The sequence below is a fragment of the Pectinophora gossypiella genome, chromosome 9 (assembly GCF_024362695.1).
Source record: "Pectinophora gossypiella chromosome 9, ilPecGoss1.1, whole genome shotgun sequence".
Classification (NCBI taxonomy): Eukaryota; Metazoa; Arthropoda; class Insecta; order Lepidoptera; family Gelechiidae; genus Pectinophora; species Pectinophora gossypiella.
In genome coordinates this window covers 1646349-1662279 of record NC_065412.1, presented here as the reverse complement: position 1 = coordinate 1662279, position 15931 = coordinate 1646349, and the positions used below count along the sequence as shown (strand labels likewise).

The 15931-nt window shown below is 39.4% G+C and overlaps 1 protein-coding gene across 1 annotated transcript in view; it reads left to right on the top strand.

Annotated features, from left to right (window-relative positions):
- Positions 1 to 15931, top strand: part of LOC126369365 (tubby-related protein 4) — an 89857-nt gene that overhangs the window by 47096 nt on the left and 26830 nt on the right. Inside the window, exons 4-5 of the mRNA XM_050013717.1 lie at positions 8017 to 8190; positions 14842 to 15103. Coding sequence (XP_049869674.1) covers positions 8017 to 8190; positions 14842 to 15103 — 436 coding nt within the window. The remainder of the gene's footprint in view (positions 1 to 8016; positions 8191 to 14841; positions 15104 to 15931) is intronic.

Here is a 15931-nt window from a genome sequence, read left to right as displayed (position 1 = left end):
AATTATATCGTCAGAATCGACAAAATTTAACACGTTGCGCATGGTACTGGATGGGGTTCATAGTTTTCTTTCTAGACTTTGAAGTTGGTACATGCTCATACTGGTGCAAGTAAATATGTAATCGTCTTCGATTGAACCTGAAGTATAAGAAGAATAATAAGAATAAAATAAATTTATTGCCAGTTTGCTATATATTGACATTGGCCCCGATTCCTGCAGACATCTCTTAATTTTACTTTAAGTTATACCTGTCATTTTCTTATCCGCTGAAAAGGAAAGGGACGGATGATTGACAGCTCTTAATTTTAGGAAGAATGAGTAAATAAATGAATAACCCGGGCGAATTTTTAGACGGTTGTTTTAGATTTGTGCTTAAAATTGACGTGTGTTCCATAAATTTTATGCTTGTCGATTACCCGTCCCTTTCCTTTTCGGCGGATAAGAAAATGACAGATATAACCTAGAATAAAATTAGATGGTGTTTACAGAAATTAGCACCAGTATCATGTCCTTAACATTTCAACAGCCTATCTCCATGAGTTCTACAAAATAAATAGAAAGAATTTGAAAATGTTCCATGAAAATGAATACACAGATAATATTGACTTCGCGAACTCAAATACTGGTTATTTGGACGTAAATGAAAGCTTCTCTTTGTGGGATTATACAAACGGTTTACGACTTACGCTTTATAAGCGAAATACCTACTATAAATAATACTCAAAGTCGGGAGAAACCCGAGAAACGGGAGTAAAATATTTATTTGCCCCACTCAAGATGTTTCTGATTTTAAATGACTGATAATTGACAACTGATAATTTTAAAATGAATGAATAACCCGGGCGAATAATAAAGGCATATTACTGATTTGCAACCCGTTAGACGCGTGTATATTGGCTAAAATATAATAAAGGAAAAGGAAATGGAAGGATAAATGACATTTTGGGAGGTTATTTTAAATTTCTGTCTAAAATTGACGTGTTGCATAAATTTTATACCTGTCGATCAGGAAAGGGACGGGCTTTCCTTTTCGGCGGATAAGAAAATAACAGGTATAAGTGCCTTAAAAAAAACTTGATGATTTGCACTGGAATCAGCACCATTAAATAACAGAAGCTTTATAATTAGTTTAGTTTAATTAAGTTTGATTAACCTATTTGCTACTGTTAAATTTGTAAATTAGTTTATTGATTGCGAGTGCTTTGTACACCGTTATTGTTATACATATCAGTCAGAATACCTAGAAACTAAGTTATAGAATAAGCTCAATATGTATGATGTCTATGTCTGCGTCACCGCGGAGCTCGGTGGCGCAGCGGTAAACGCGCTCGGTCTGCGATTGTTGGCCGGTCATAGGATGGGTGACCACAAAAAAAAAGTTTTCATCTCAAGCTCCTCCGAGCTTCGGAAGGCACGTTAAGCCGTTGGTCCCGGCTGCATTAGCAGTCGTTAATAACCACCAATCCGCACTGGGCCCGCGTGGTGGTTTAAGGCCCGGTCTCCCTATCCATTCATAGGGAAGGCCCGTGCCCCAGCAGTGGGGACGTTAATAGGCTGGTGATGATGATGTATGATGTGGTTATACTCAAATAAATAAATAAATAGAAGCTGATGCTAATGCACCCGTACCTTTGGACCCTGTAGATACTCCAGTAACTGTAACATTTGTATTGCAAACTAATAAAAAATCGCATTCAAACAGAGTAACTTTGCACACGGGACTAGTTTCGTCCCTTTTTAATCAAGTGGCTCCATCGACGCACTATCACCAGGGGGTGATTGATAGGCTATACCAGGGGTTGCCAACCGGTGAACCGCGGATCGACAGGGATAGATAAATAAACCATAGTAATACATACATACATACATAAACTCACGCCTATTTCCCACCGGGGTAAGCAGAGACTATAGAATTCCATTTGCTTCGATCCTGACACACTTCTCTTGCTTCCTCCACATTCATCAATCGCTTCATACACGCACGCCGGTTCAGAGTAGATCGTATTGAACCTTTTCTAAGGACATCTCCAATTTGGTCATCATAAGTCCTTCTCGGTCTTCCTCTGCCAGCCCTACCATCAACTTTCGCTTTATATACCGCTTTTGCAATCCTATCATCCTTCATCCGCTCCACGTGTCCAAACCAACCTAACATTCCCTTCTCAATCCATAATAAATAATACATATCTAAATTCTTCTTATCGTGTGAATTGTGAGGTGGAATACCAACCCCATCAACCCTGGTGTCAGGGTTATTGAGCCGCTAAAGGCCCTTGACATGACTCATGTAACGACTACATACTTACATCAGTAAGTAGTGACCGGGACCAACGGCTTAACGTGCCTTCCGAAGCACGGATCATCTTAATTTCAGACAATCAGGTGATCAGCCTGTAATGTCCTAACCAAACTAGGGATCACAAAGTGATTTTTGTGACATGTCCCCACCGGGATTCGAACCCGGGGCCTTAGGATCGTGAGCCCAACGCTCAACCACTGGACCACTGAGGCCGTTATATATATATATCTACATTTATCTACACTTTATAACTTCTTAGGGTCTGCGACAAATACTTAAATCTATATTTACGAAACCAAGTTATCTAAATCAAGATTTTATGTATGTGGGTAAATAGTTTTCATGATACCCTTACAAAATTATTCGAATAGGTATAAAAATAAACAAATAAATAGGTATAGCCGATAGAGGTGACGGAAGGCGATTGGGGCATCCACCGTTCTACACTCCCTATCTATGGAGTAATGAAAATGGAGGCGGTTACTCCACCGACCAGAGCGCAGCTCTTAAATAAAGAGAGAGAGCCGATAGAGGTAGAACGCTTGACTCTCACTTTGAGGTCGCAGGTTTCAATCCCAGCATTGGCTATAAACCAATGATTTTCGAATTCATGTTTGGATCATAAATGAATATCACGTGTTCAGCGGTGAAGGAAAACGTGGGGAAACCCACATTCCCAAATGCATTTCGGAGGTATGTGAACTAACATGTATTGGGCTGGTTTTCCCTTCGCGGGTTAGAAGACCGAAAACCGGACCAGTCAAATCTTCAGGTTAGGTACTTAAGTCTTATCACGCAGACAAAATAAATATACGTACAATCATAGATATTCCTGGAATTATTGCTATAAACTCTTGATATGTTACATCATGTGGAATGGCAAGCAATGAGCATGGTCCGAAGATATGATATTATTGACAGCGACAGCGCTCTGATTGGACTACTTGTCCTTTGATTTGTGGTTTTCTGATGAAACAAGATTGCAGTGGATTTGTGTGAGATTGATGAAGGAAAATATTTGTTTACCTACGATTAGAGTAAATTAAATAAATTATGTAATACAACCCCCACTGGGCCCGCGTGATGGTTAAAGGCCCGATCTCCCTATCCATCCATAGGGAAGGCCCGTGCCCCAGCAGTGGGGACGTTAATGAAAGGAAGACTTGAAACAGTTAGGATTAGGCCCCTGTAGTAGTTTTACAGCTAGTTACATAATATGTTATTTAATTTTTGACGTTCAAAATGTGCTGACTAAATAAGCCAATTTTGAAAAATAAATATTTTTGAATTTTTAATTTTTTGAAGTAAGTAGTCACAAAGCAGATATGATAAGGTATAAATTTTTAATTCAATTTCGAGAATTCTCGACCTCGAATTTTATAAAATAATGTATTTGACACCGTAAATCAACAAATGTAAGAAATATTATTGTAATAAAAATAACAATAGCAATAGTAATAATTTGATTAAAAGTTATAATATACATACATACACTCACGCCTATTTCCCACAGGGGTAAGCACAGGCTATGGAAGTTACAATATAACGTTATAAAGTCATCCATTTCATCTCTCAAGGTGGTATTAATAAACTAATCTCAGCTGAAACTGCCCTTAGGACCATGGTTAAGTCCTTGTTTTTATATAAGAACTGTCACATTGACATGATCTTGAAGGCAGTCTCGAAGCTGAGATTAGTTTATCAATACCTCATAGAAGTTATGAGGTACCTATGTAGGTATGTACTCACCCTGGACTTTTCCGATGCAAAGGCGCCTATAACACGCGTTAATGAAGTGTCTGAAAACCTCCGTGGTCCAGTGATTGAGCGTTTGGGCTCACGATCCGGAAGTCCCAAGTTCGAATCCCGTGGGGACATATCACAAAAATCACTTTGACATCCCTAGTTTGGTTAGGACATTACAGGCTGCTCACCTGATTGTTCAAAAGGTAAGATGATCCGTGCTTAGGAAAACACGTTAAGCCGTTGGTCCCGGTTACTACTTAGGTACCTACTGATGTAAGTAAGTAGTCGTTACATGAGTCATGTAAGGGGCCTTTGGCGGCTCAATAACAACCCTGACACTAGGGTTGACGAGGTTGGTAATTCACCTCACAACCCACACGATAGAAGATGAAGTGTTATTAACTAAATACTAACTACTACTATACTGTGTGTGTCTGTGTGTGTGTTACTATATTGTGTTGCGTTAACTAAATACTTACATAAGTAAGTACATTAAACATTTTAATACTATTTATGTGTGTCAATGCAACTTATCTACTGGAGCGGTAAATAATAAAATATTGACGACTCACTGTGGCATAACGACAGCGATATAATCACAAAGTAACCCGGAGACGTTCCCGGTTCTCTTTATCCGAGTATATTGTGCTTTAAAAGGTTTCTTTACGATTTCCAAAGGTACAGATGCCAAAACGTGCGGGATCTCTGAATTTATTGCGCATGTTTAGGGTTCCGTTCTGTACTTTAAATGGAAAAACGGAACATAAGCTAAATCTGGCGCGCCTGAGCTAGGTTTATCTCACCCCCTCGGTCTTACCTTAATCTTCAATCGATGGGCGTCCGACGTCACACAGACAGATGCACGTGTACGATAACGTCAATGTGTAGTGTCTGTGTAACACGAGGTGTTTTGTATGGAGTGACCGGGGTGTGACAGAAGTTTTGTTCATCTGTTCTGCTAGTTTGAACAGGTTCCGCTTACGTTAAGTACCTGATTATTTGACAGGTCCGTTTTCTTACAGAAGCGACTGCCTGCTAAGTTTCTAAAACAAACATTAGATTTCAGTCGGATTGGTAGAGATTTTTATTCAATGACTATTATTAATCAATGACTATTACGACAGTTGCAAAAATCCGAAAACTTTTCTAGTATAATAATCGCTAAGATAATACCATTTTAAATACATTTTAACTGATGAAAGCTATTTCACATGTAGATAGGTACTTTTATGTAATATTAATTAATCTATTGGTACATAACCAAAATCGTGAAAGCATGACTCGCTCTTGGCCGCATTTTACGTAACACAACAATGCTATTAGAATCTGCTATTCGGGCTATTGTTGTATGTACATATTGTGTACTTAGTGTTATTATAGTTATGGTTCTTCGTCCTCTATTGTTTGGCTAGACCGGGCTTTATAAGAAAACACAGACGTGTAATTGGATACGGGGCCGAGAAAACTTAAATAGGGGCGTATTATTGTTTGAATTAGGTTGGAAATGCTCAGATGCTGAAGTTATTGTTCATTGTCTGTAAGGTTGAAATGGGTTGGTGATAAAGTGAGAAAAGTTTAAATATAAGTAGGTAGGTGAAGTCTGTTCAAAATAAGTAACTATCTACTATTCCTTATTCTATGATTACGTTCTGTTTCATGATGGGTATTGAATTGATGCGTGTTTGTATTATTTATCTGTAGCGACTAGTGATGGGCAGGGAAAGAAAAAATATCGGGAAAATAAAATAAACACCCGAAAAATTCCGAAATCGCGGGAAAATATTTTTCTAAATAAGTAAAATGAATAATCATATTTAGATATCTTTGAACGAATTTATTTCAGATATGTGTATCAATATAACCTACTATCGATTGTTTTAAAATTGAGGGCATTTAATAGTAATATGTATAGTCCGTTCAAGAATGATCTTCATAAAAGGTAAACAAATATGGCTGCCGATATTTTTTATCTGTGTCAAACTGCATACTAGTGAAGTGCTGAATTGATTTTAGCTCAAGTTATTTTATCAAAATGAACTGACTCTCTTGGGTTGTTTGAATATTTTGTATGATAATATTAAAATATATATTGTACGTTTCTTTGTGGTTACACTAACTCACTTTGTAAGTCTTTTTTTCTGCGCATTTCGGCTTATTAAGTACAGTACACTCACTTAAGTTATTCACGGAACTGACTCGTTTTCCTGACCTGAATGAAATGTCTCATCACTAATCGTCAAATTGACAGCTAGCCACAGATTAACAAATCAACTTTTTTGTGTGAAGTTTTGTTTGATTTTTGTTTTTACATGAAAAAATGTGTTTTTAATAATTATTTTACGTTAATTTCACATTGAGCTAAGAAATCATACATCTATTGAGTGCTACGGATGTTATTAGAAGAATACGTTGCGTAGTTTAGGTGAAATTCGAACATTCTTTGTGGTAACAGGTTTGTTTACCTTTTATGAAGATCATTTTTGAATGGACTATACCTACCATTAATTATGGTTTGAACGTAAATTAAATAAAAACGGTATGTTACTTTAGAAGTCGAGTATTTTGTTAACGTAGGTACTCTCATTCTACGCGCCAAAGTCGCGTATTGTATTGCTAATGTATTGTATTGGTAGAGAATTTCAAGGCATCAAGTAGGAGTTATGTTAATTGTGAACGTGAAACTTCTCTTCTCTAGCAGATGGTATTATTGACTGTTTTGTTGACTTATATAGTTCATTGTAAGATTTACATTATACTAAAATGATCTTTGTTGGAAATCCTTAGGTACTTTAAAGAAAATTATACGCTCATCATGATCTAAAAATTTCAATGCATAGGTATTAACGGGGACTAATTAAAGACTAAATTATTCTAGTACAGATGAAAAAAAAGCCAGATTTTATAAAACAAACTACATTGGTTTATTATAGAGCTCAACTTTAAATGAGTGTTAGTAGTATTTTAAAGCAGTTAGTTAATTACTTTCCATAGCTTTATGGTTACGAGTGTGAATTATGACATTTATGATTACATACATGGCCTTTCAGAAATAAGATAATATAAGAGCCGAAGCCGCGCAGGCCTATACCACTGATTGTCGAATTTGTTTTCGAATTCATGTTGGGATCATAAATGATTATCACGTGCTCAGCGGTGAAGGAAAACATCGTGAGGAAACCCACATTCCCGAGAAATGCATTTTCGGAGGTAACCCAACCTGTATTGCGCTGGTTTTCCCTTCGCGGGTTGGAAGGTCAGACAGGCATTCGATTTTGTAAAAAACCAGACCTGTCAAATCTTTCGGTTAGGTAAGCGGACCCTGTGAAAAACGGTCACGTAAAATGATACTTCATTTTACGTGACCTTCCGCGTACATTGTATTTGGTTATTACGCTGTTAAGTAGGATCCGGTCTTAGGCTAGGTAGAGGTCCAGCCTAATTCCGACCCTGGCGCGCCAGTACCAAAGTTAATCCGTCCTTAGTTATGAAACAGCCACCACAGCCAGTGGACACGGGGCATACCTCCACACATCCGAGGATAAACACGTGAGCGACGTGATAATATTCCATTTTACACTTCCAATTCAGTTATGTAATGAAGGTATCTGATACTAAGTACGCTGCTTCTATGTTGTTCTGGAAGCGAATAAAAACATAGAACACGTTCAGGTCACTTCGTATCATACTTTCTAATATCTGTGGTATCAACAGTGCCTGCAAGTGAGTAATCGTTACATGAGCCATGTCCAGGCCCAGGGGCCTTTGGCGGCTCAATCATAACCTGACACCAGGGTTAATGAGAAGAAAATATTCATGGGTGAATGATTATGACTATACAGTAGTAGTGACATTGCGTGCCACAGATTACGTATACGCGGTGGATATTCTTGTTTCAAAAAATAAACAGTTATTGGAATAGAGGAGGCCATTAACGTATTTGTTTACGTAACTTACTATTTTTCTCTCCCCAGGACGGGTTTGTGCTGGTGGGATCGGTGGCGGGGCAGCGCTACTGGTCGTCCATGTTGTCGCTGGACGCGCGCATCACGTGCGGCTGCTGGACGCCAGACGACGGCCAGGTGTACCTGGGCACCGCCTCCGCGCAGCTCGTGGTCATGGACGTGCACGGGGCCATGGTCTCGCAGGTACGTGCTGTTATATTTTCGTGCTCTCATCATATGTGACGACGGCTAGGTGTACCTGGGCACCACTTCCAAGCAGCTCGTCGTCGTGCACGGGACCCTGATCTCGCAAGTACGTGCCGTTATATTTTCGTGCTGTCATCACGTGTGTCTACATGACGTGCAATGACTGCCAGGTGTACCTAGATACCACCTCCGTGCAGCTCGTCGTCGTGCACGGGGCCCTGACCTCGTAGACACGTCCTGTTATATGTTCGTGCTGGTTTCGCAGTTACGTGCCGTTGTCATATATTATGTTCGTGCTGATAGACCATTTATTGAATTTTGCATTATTTCTTTCCGTTTCGTCGGAGGTCCGTGCTCTATGCTTATTTCTTTATTAGGTAGTTCAAGTTTGACTCCAATACGTTAGTGTAATTTTCTATCTTAATACATTTAAACAAATACATACATACATAACATACATAAACAGCCTATATACGTCCCACTGCTGGACTGCTGATTTAAACAAATGCGTAATAAATAATGCTATCTTAGCGTTTATATTCAGAACACAACATGAGGTATTCTAGATATATTTTATCATATAAAAAGTGACCTGTGTCTATCTGAGAATCAAACCCATAACTGGCCTAATTAATCGTCAATAATATTCTACCAATTAATACAACTGCAAACAATTTTAAATTGCCCCTTTGTACCAGCCAACAACTACTGTAAATATGGCAATCAATTGAAAATTGGAGTTCCGATTTAAATTGGACGAATCGGATTTCAAATTGGAAGCGTCGTTCTGACGTCGGGTCTAGCTGAGACTTGGCATTCTTGGCAAGTAGATACGTGACCAAGTTGAGAGATTCCCGCGAGTGGTCAAGGCTCCTGAACCAGTTGAAAGCAGAAAGCCTAGCGCCAAGTCTTTTGGGACGTGGGTTGAAACTTAATTATGGTGTGGATTTGTGTTGGTGTTTAGTATTTACACAGAAACGAGAAACAGTTCCCTAGCGATTATTTTATTTTATTTATTTATTTATTTTATTTGGGAAAGGAACAGCCTTAGTCTAATTATTTATACGTATATTATATGTTTGTTAGTAATACACATTCAGAGGCCAATTATAGCTATCCACGTGTTACATAGAAAAAAAAAATACATAAGTAGTTAATTGAAACAGGTTGGAACTGTGGCTCAATATAATAGGGAAAAAAAAACAAAAGCTTATAAACATTATACCAACAGGGAGGGTATGTGAAATGACTGTGTGGGGGTGTGTTTTGTGTACCTATGTGTGAAAGAGGAGCTCGATGGCGCAGAGGTTAACGCGTTCGGTCTGCGATTGTTGAAGTAAAGCAACTTTCGCAAAGGTCGGTCATAGGATGGGTGACCACAAGAAAAAAAGTTTTCATCTCGAGCTCCTCCGTGCTTCGGAAGGCACGTTAAGCCGTTGGTCCCGGCTGCATTAGCAGTCGTCAATAACCATCAATCCGCACTGGGCCCGCGTGATGGTTTAAGGCCCGATCTCCCTATCCATCCATAGGGAAGGCCCGTGCCCCAGCAGTGGGGACGTTAATGGGCTGATGATGATGATGATGATGTGTGAAAGAGGGTGAGGGTGTGTGTATGTGCGCGAGGATGTATATGTGTTATATATTAGTGTGATTGAGTAATGTATGATAAGATTGAGTTACTAAAAAAAAATAAGTTAATCCTGTTTCTATTCCTGGGTTTGTTTATCTAACCTGATGGTATTGACAGGTTTTTAAGTAAACGGTAGGTACAGTACACAAGATCATGAAAAATATAAGTAAGTACTTAACCATGTCTTTTCGTATCCTGTTTTCTTAGGAGACTGAATGTGTAAAACAATCTTTTTCATGAAAAAACTAAAAACACAACATATTACCAAAAGTGGTCGGTCGGTGGCCGGTAGACGTTACATGAGTCATGTCAGGGGCCTTTGGCGGTTCAATACAAACCCTGACACCAGGATTGATGGGGTTGGTAATCCACCTCACAACCCACACGATAGAAGAGAAGGCCAAAAGTAGTAGTATCAAAATCAGTACATTATGTGTTTTAATGATGATAATAACCGCGTAAACCTGAAACAATGTATCTAATTAACTTTTTATACATTTGGAAGGTAGGTACTTACTTATTTACTGTAAGTTTTACGCCACTTGGCTTACAGGTGTTGTCCAACCATTTAATCCATTATTGATAAATGAAACGTAAACAGTTTAGCAATTATGACAGGGCGGTAGCTAAATGCTTGATTAAATTTTGTGCCGCCATCGCCATGTTGATTGATGTTTGTTTCGTTGTGGGTCGATCACGTCGACAATTTTGCCATGATTACGTTAGAGGCGGGGGAATCGAACGGAATTGTCGTCTGTTATGGCGAATAGTCCATTGTAGACGGACAATAAGGACTTATTGAATGAGTGTCATAAATTAGCTGAGCAGCTGGGGACATCTGATACTCAATAAAAAAGTACCTACCTACGGTCACGAGCACTAATATGTATACACTTTGATACCATGTCACATTAACTTTTTTGACAAATTAAACCGTAAGTCTCATTAAATGTCAAATATGTTAGTGCGACAGGGTTCTAAAGTGGGTACATGATATTACTCATGACTGTACCTACATCCCAATAGGGTATAACAGGATTAGAAGAAGACCAATCTGTATATAGTGAGCAATCTGTTTATATAAACATATATAATAGGCCCATCATGCAGCGTCCACCCAATCTTTTAAAAAGGTCATAAAAGAGTGGTTGTTTAAGAACATATTCTATAATAACATAACATAAACAGCCTATATACGTCCCACTGCTGGGCACAGGCCTCCTCTCAATCAACCGGAGGGGGTATGGAGCATACTCCACCACGCTGCTCCATGCGGGTTGGTGGAGGTGATTTTACGGCTAATACCCGGGACCAACGGCTTAACGTGCCCTCCGAAGCACGGCATCATCTTACTTTTTCGGACAATCAGGTGATTCAAGCCTGAAAAGTCCTTACCAAACAAAGAACAGTCTCACAAAGTGATTTTCGACAATGTCCCCATCGGGAATCGAGCCCGGATCTCCAGGTCGTGAGCCTAACGCTCTAACCACTAGACCACTGAGGCTGTTATATTCTATGAATTTAATGAATTTCTTTGCTATAACAATGTATACACCTAATTAATGTACTTACCATCGACATGTAGCTAATGTTACCGATAACTATTTGTATTTGACCTACCTATCTAGAGAGTAGGCGATTCTTTTAGCGACGTTTCGCGCAGTTGAATCAAACATTTGACAATGTATCTATGCGTTCATGCGGAAGCTTTGTCACGCGCGTTTCAATAATACGTGTACCGCACCGCGTTACTTTAAACGAAGTCCTTTGGGCTTACTTAGTCATGAGCAATATCAGGTACTCACTTTAGAACCTTGTCGCACTATCATATTTGACATTCAATGAGACCAACTGTTTAATTTGTCAAAAAAGTTAATGTGACATGGTTTCAAAGTGTATACATATTAGTCAGTGGCGGATTTACCAGTAGGCTGAGTAGGCTGAAGCCTAGGGCGGCAGATTTTAGGGGGCGGCAAATTTGGCCTAAATTTTTTTTTTGTCTTACAGAAATAAAAAAGACATTATTATATAAGTAAGTACATAAAGAAACAAGTGACAAGAATTTTTATATTTTAGTATAATGGACAGTGTACTGAACATTCTTACGTCTGTACGGGCTTCAACCGAACATTACGCCCTGCTTTTGGTAGCGCTGTGCACTCGATTATTATTAGTGTGAAACGCAGCGGCGGCGTAGCGTAGTGGAGGCGGCAGGGGCGGCCCGCCCCGGGCGGGTTTTTAGGGGGCGGCAAAATTTCACAATTTATAATCTATATAAAATTCTTCTTCTATCGTGTGGGTTGTGAGGTGGATTACCAACCTCATCAACCCAAAAAAAAACCCGTATATAAAAATGAAACCCGTTTTCCGTTGTCACGACATAACATAGAAACGGCTTGACCGATTTGGCAAATTTTTTTTGTAGTTTTCTAATAATCTGGTCAAGGTTCTTACGGAAAAAATATTAAGAAAAAATCTCAGAAGGATTGAAAAATATACATTTAATTTTTCATATTTTAAAAAACGCGCGTAACGAATATAGACATCATTAAATTTAAAACAAAAAATCTGTGGTCATTTGTAAATTGAAATATCTAAATAAAAGGGCGGCAAAATTGTCTTCCGCCCCGGACGGCCGACACCCACGCTACGCCGCTGGTGAAACGGTCACTCAACGTAAACGATACCATACTAGCCACGAGCGCAAATAAAGAAATAAACCTACTTAAACGAATCTTTGAGTTAACGATCAAATCCTACAACTACAACTGAAGGTGGAGCGCTGAAGCCGAAACCCAGCATTGGCCCTTATAACGTTTGGTCCTTCGAGCTACTATAGTGGAATGTTGTGTTAATGACTGTGATAGCGAATCGGTGCTTTTGGCCTGCCGCAAGCGGGTCTCACCAACTGCATTGAGAAAGCGCACATATCACTGTGTAACTAGCACGTTCTTCTTCCAGCGAAGCTTTAACAATTGACGCCACGATGGCAACTAACATAGATCAACTCCTCGAGAAACATCAAGCAAATCACCTCCAACTACGCCAAGGATACTGTTCAACGGAAGATTTTCAGTTATCTAGAAAAACGTCTAGAGGCTTTGGAGGCTCACTGGGCTGAGTTTAGCATGAATCACGGGAAACTTGCACCACTCGTGACGCCTGACATGGACTACGTCATTCAAGTAAACGGTAGCTTTATACGACAAAACACGACAGAAGATGTTCAAGGAAAAACTATCTACGTATATCTCTCATGTCACCACGCCCTACAACTGATGTCCAAATGAAAGATAACTAAACGGCAAGTTCATCTAAAGACAAGAATAAACTTAAGTGCTTTTGAAAAATCGGCTTCTAAAATTAACGTCGAGACACTAATCGCCAGAAAACAACGCCTAAAATTGATATACCCGAGTTTAACGGAAACTATAACAAGTGGGTGTCTTTTCGCGATTTTTATATGCTAACGAAGTCGTAAAAAGTGCAGCTACTGAAATTTAAACTGAGAGGTGAACCAGAAAAGCTCGTACAGCATTTGTATATCAGCGCCGACAATTACGACTCGTGCTGGGACATCTTTCGTAACCGGTATGAGAATGGACGACTCTTATGGTCATCATACATAAACACGGTTCTCAGTTTACCTGACATCCAAGCTGCATCGGCAATCAACTTATGCAGGACACTGTGAACGAGTGTATAAACGGCCTTAACACAGAAGTTTTGCGTCGTGCTGGTCTATCCGGGATAGAAGCGCTCATCATAAAGCATCGACTGAGATGGTGCGGTTACGTCTTGCGAATGGATGACAGCAGACAGAAAGCAGTTTTCTATTCCGAGCTCTCTAGCGGAAAGCGAAAACATGGTGGGCAATATCTGCGTTACAAAGACGTGCTTAAGCGCAATCTCGTGGCATGTGAGATACCAACAGTTAGTTGGGTGGATTGTGTTTGTCTTAGACCGGAATGACGCCGCGCCGTTCACAAGAGCGTCAATTTATTTGAAAAGAAGCGTTTACAAGATCTCGACGCAAAGCGCCAAATGTGGAAGACTCGATCAAAACCCACACACTCAATTCGTCAGGCCAGCTTTATTGTGTGCCGTATGACCGGATCTTCAAGTTGAAGTTCGGTTTCGCCAGCCACATCAGAGCCCACCACAACATCGATCCAGGATAGATATTCAGGAGTCACCGTCGCCGGATACGGTTTGGACGACATGAATTATGATAATTAGTACTTACATGCTGCTGTTTTAGCTCAACAGTATACACTTCACACTAAATCGACTACTGTAAAAAAATCTAGAAACTGACACAACTTACTTCACAATCATATTAATAACGGGAAAAAGCCGATGTAATGAGGACGATAGAATACAAATCCGAAAGTTGCAATTTTATTAACAGAATAAAAGTACTAATTAATTTGATTGTGAACTAAACTAGCGTATTGAATTTTAGAGGTCAGTAGGGGCGGCAAAAATTGAATAGCCTACTGGCGGCAAATTTGTAAATCCGCCACTGATATTAGTACTCGTGACCGTACTTATATTGTATTTGTATCATACGCAGATTAGAGCTACCATAAGAAGTTACAATCTTATTTAGGTTATTTTCAACGAACATGTTCAACCTTTCATATCATGTCGGACCCTTATATTAGAGAGTAAAAAATACACGCCTCTCGGCCAGACCCTTCCACGAACATCTCGGGTTTGTATTTCAAGTACTTTGTCCCTTTGATCAAAACTAGTTCCCGTCATATTGTAAATGAATAAATATAAGGTCCAGAGTAGACAGATGTCTTAAAAGCAGTGATTAAGGCTTTTAGTATTTCGAACATTATGTGTAAGAGAGTAGTACATTAAACTTGATACGGTTCTTCAAAGGAGCCTTGACCTACAACATACAAACTACGTAGGTACTTGTACCCAGTACTATATGTATTTTCGTAAAGGTATGCTACAAACTAACTTCTATATAAATAGTATAAAAGCTTCTTATCTGTCCTTAGGTCCAGTTAGTAGCAGAAGGCGGAATAACATCAATGGCTTGGTCTTGCGAGAAGTTCAAAATGGAAGAAGGCGAAGACAATACAGACAGCAACACGGGCCACGTGCTGGCGGTTGCCCTGGGCAACGGAGAAATAGTCCTTCTAAGGGGCCATGATGACGTCAGTCCTGTGAGGATCAAGACTGGGCTGAGGGGCAATACGTTGGCTATGGAGTGGGCGAATTCGAGAGAACTCCTTGCTGTTGCTGGTACCCTGGTAGCTGGTAAGTAACTGTCTATATTACAATAGTGGACTTTGTTATTCTTGTAGGTACTGAGGATTCTAAAGTGGGTTGAATGGCAATACATACATTGGCTATGAAGACTAAGAAGAAATTCTGTGAAGAAATTCATGAGAACTTCTCGATGTAGCTGGTACCCTGGTATTTAGTAAATAGCAGTGTCACGACGACGTCAACATCAAAATTAGAGAAAAATCACGCTCAGTAGGAGCCTATCTTTTTATCGTTGCTAGATTCCTGGTACTTAAATGCATAGAACGATTTCTGAATACTCCACGTGACGTCAGTCTCTGAATAAGCAATTTATTCGTAACTGATAAAAAAACAATTTGTTGGCCTGCCAATCAAAACTTTACCGTACCTCGTGCAGAGCGTCACATTCGCAAAAAAGTAAAAATATGTTTTATAACTTTTAGGTATCAAGTTTTAAAAGGAAAATTGCGTTTCGTTGGAAATTTAGGTGGCAGGTTGTCGACAGTTGCCGGTTAGTTTGAGCGAGCGGCGAGGCATTTTTTTTAATCTAGGATTTCTGGAAATAGAGATCAATGTAATTTCATGATGCAACGACATGATTCTTGCTACGTGACTACGAAACGTAGTTGCTACGAAACTTTCCGACTACGTCGTAGACAAAAGCTATTTTATGCATAATTGGAAAACACGTTTTCTACGTAAAATATCACTGAGAATTACATATTTTACAGTTATATATAGCTTGAGTGTGGTAGATTGAAACCGGTTTCATCAACCATATACACAATTTTTCGAGCAAGTTAATAAATAAAAAACATCTAAAAGTCAGGTACTCGT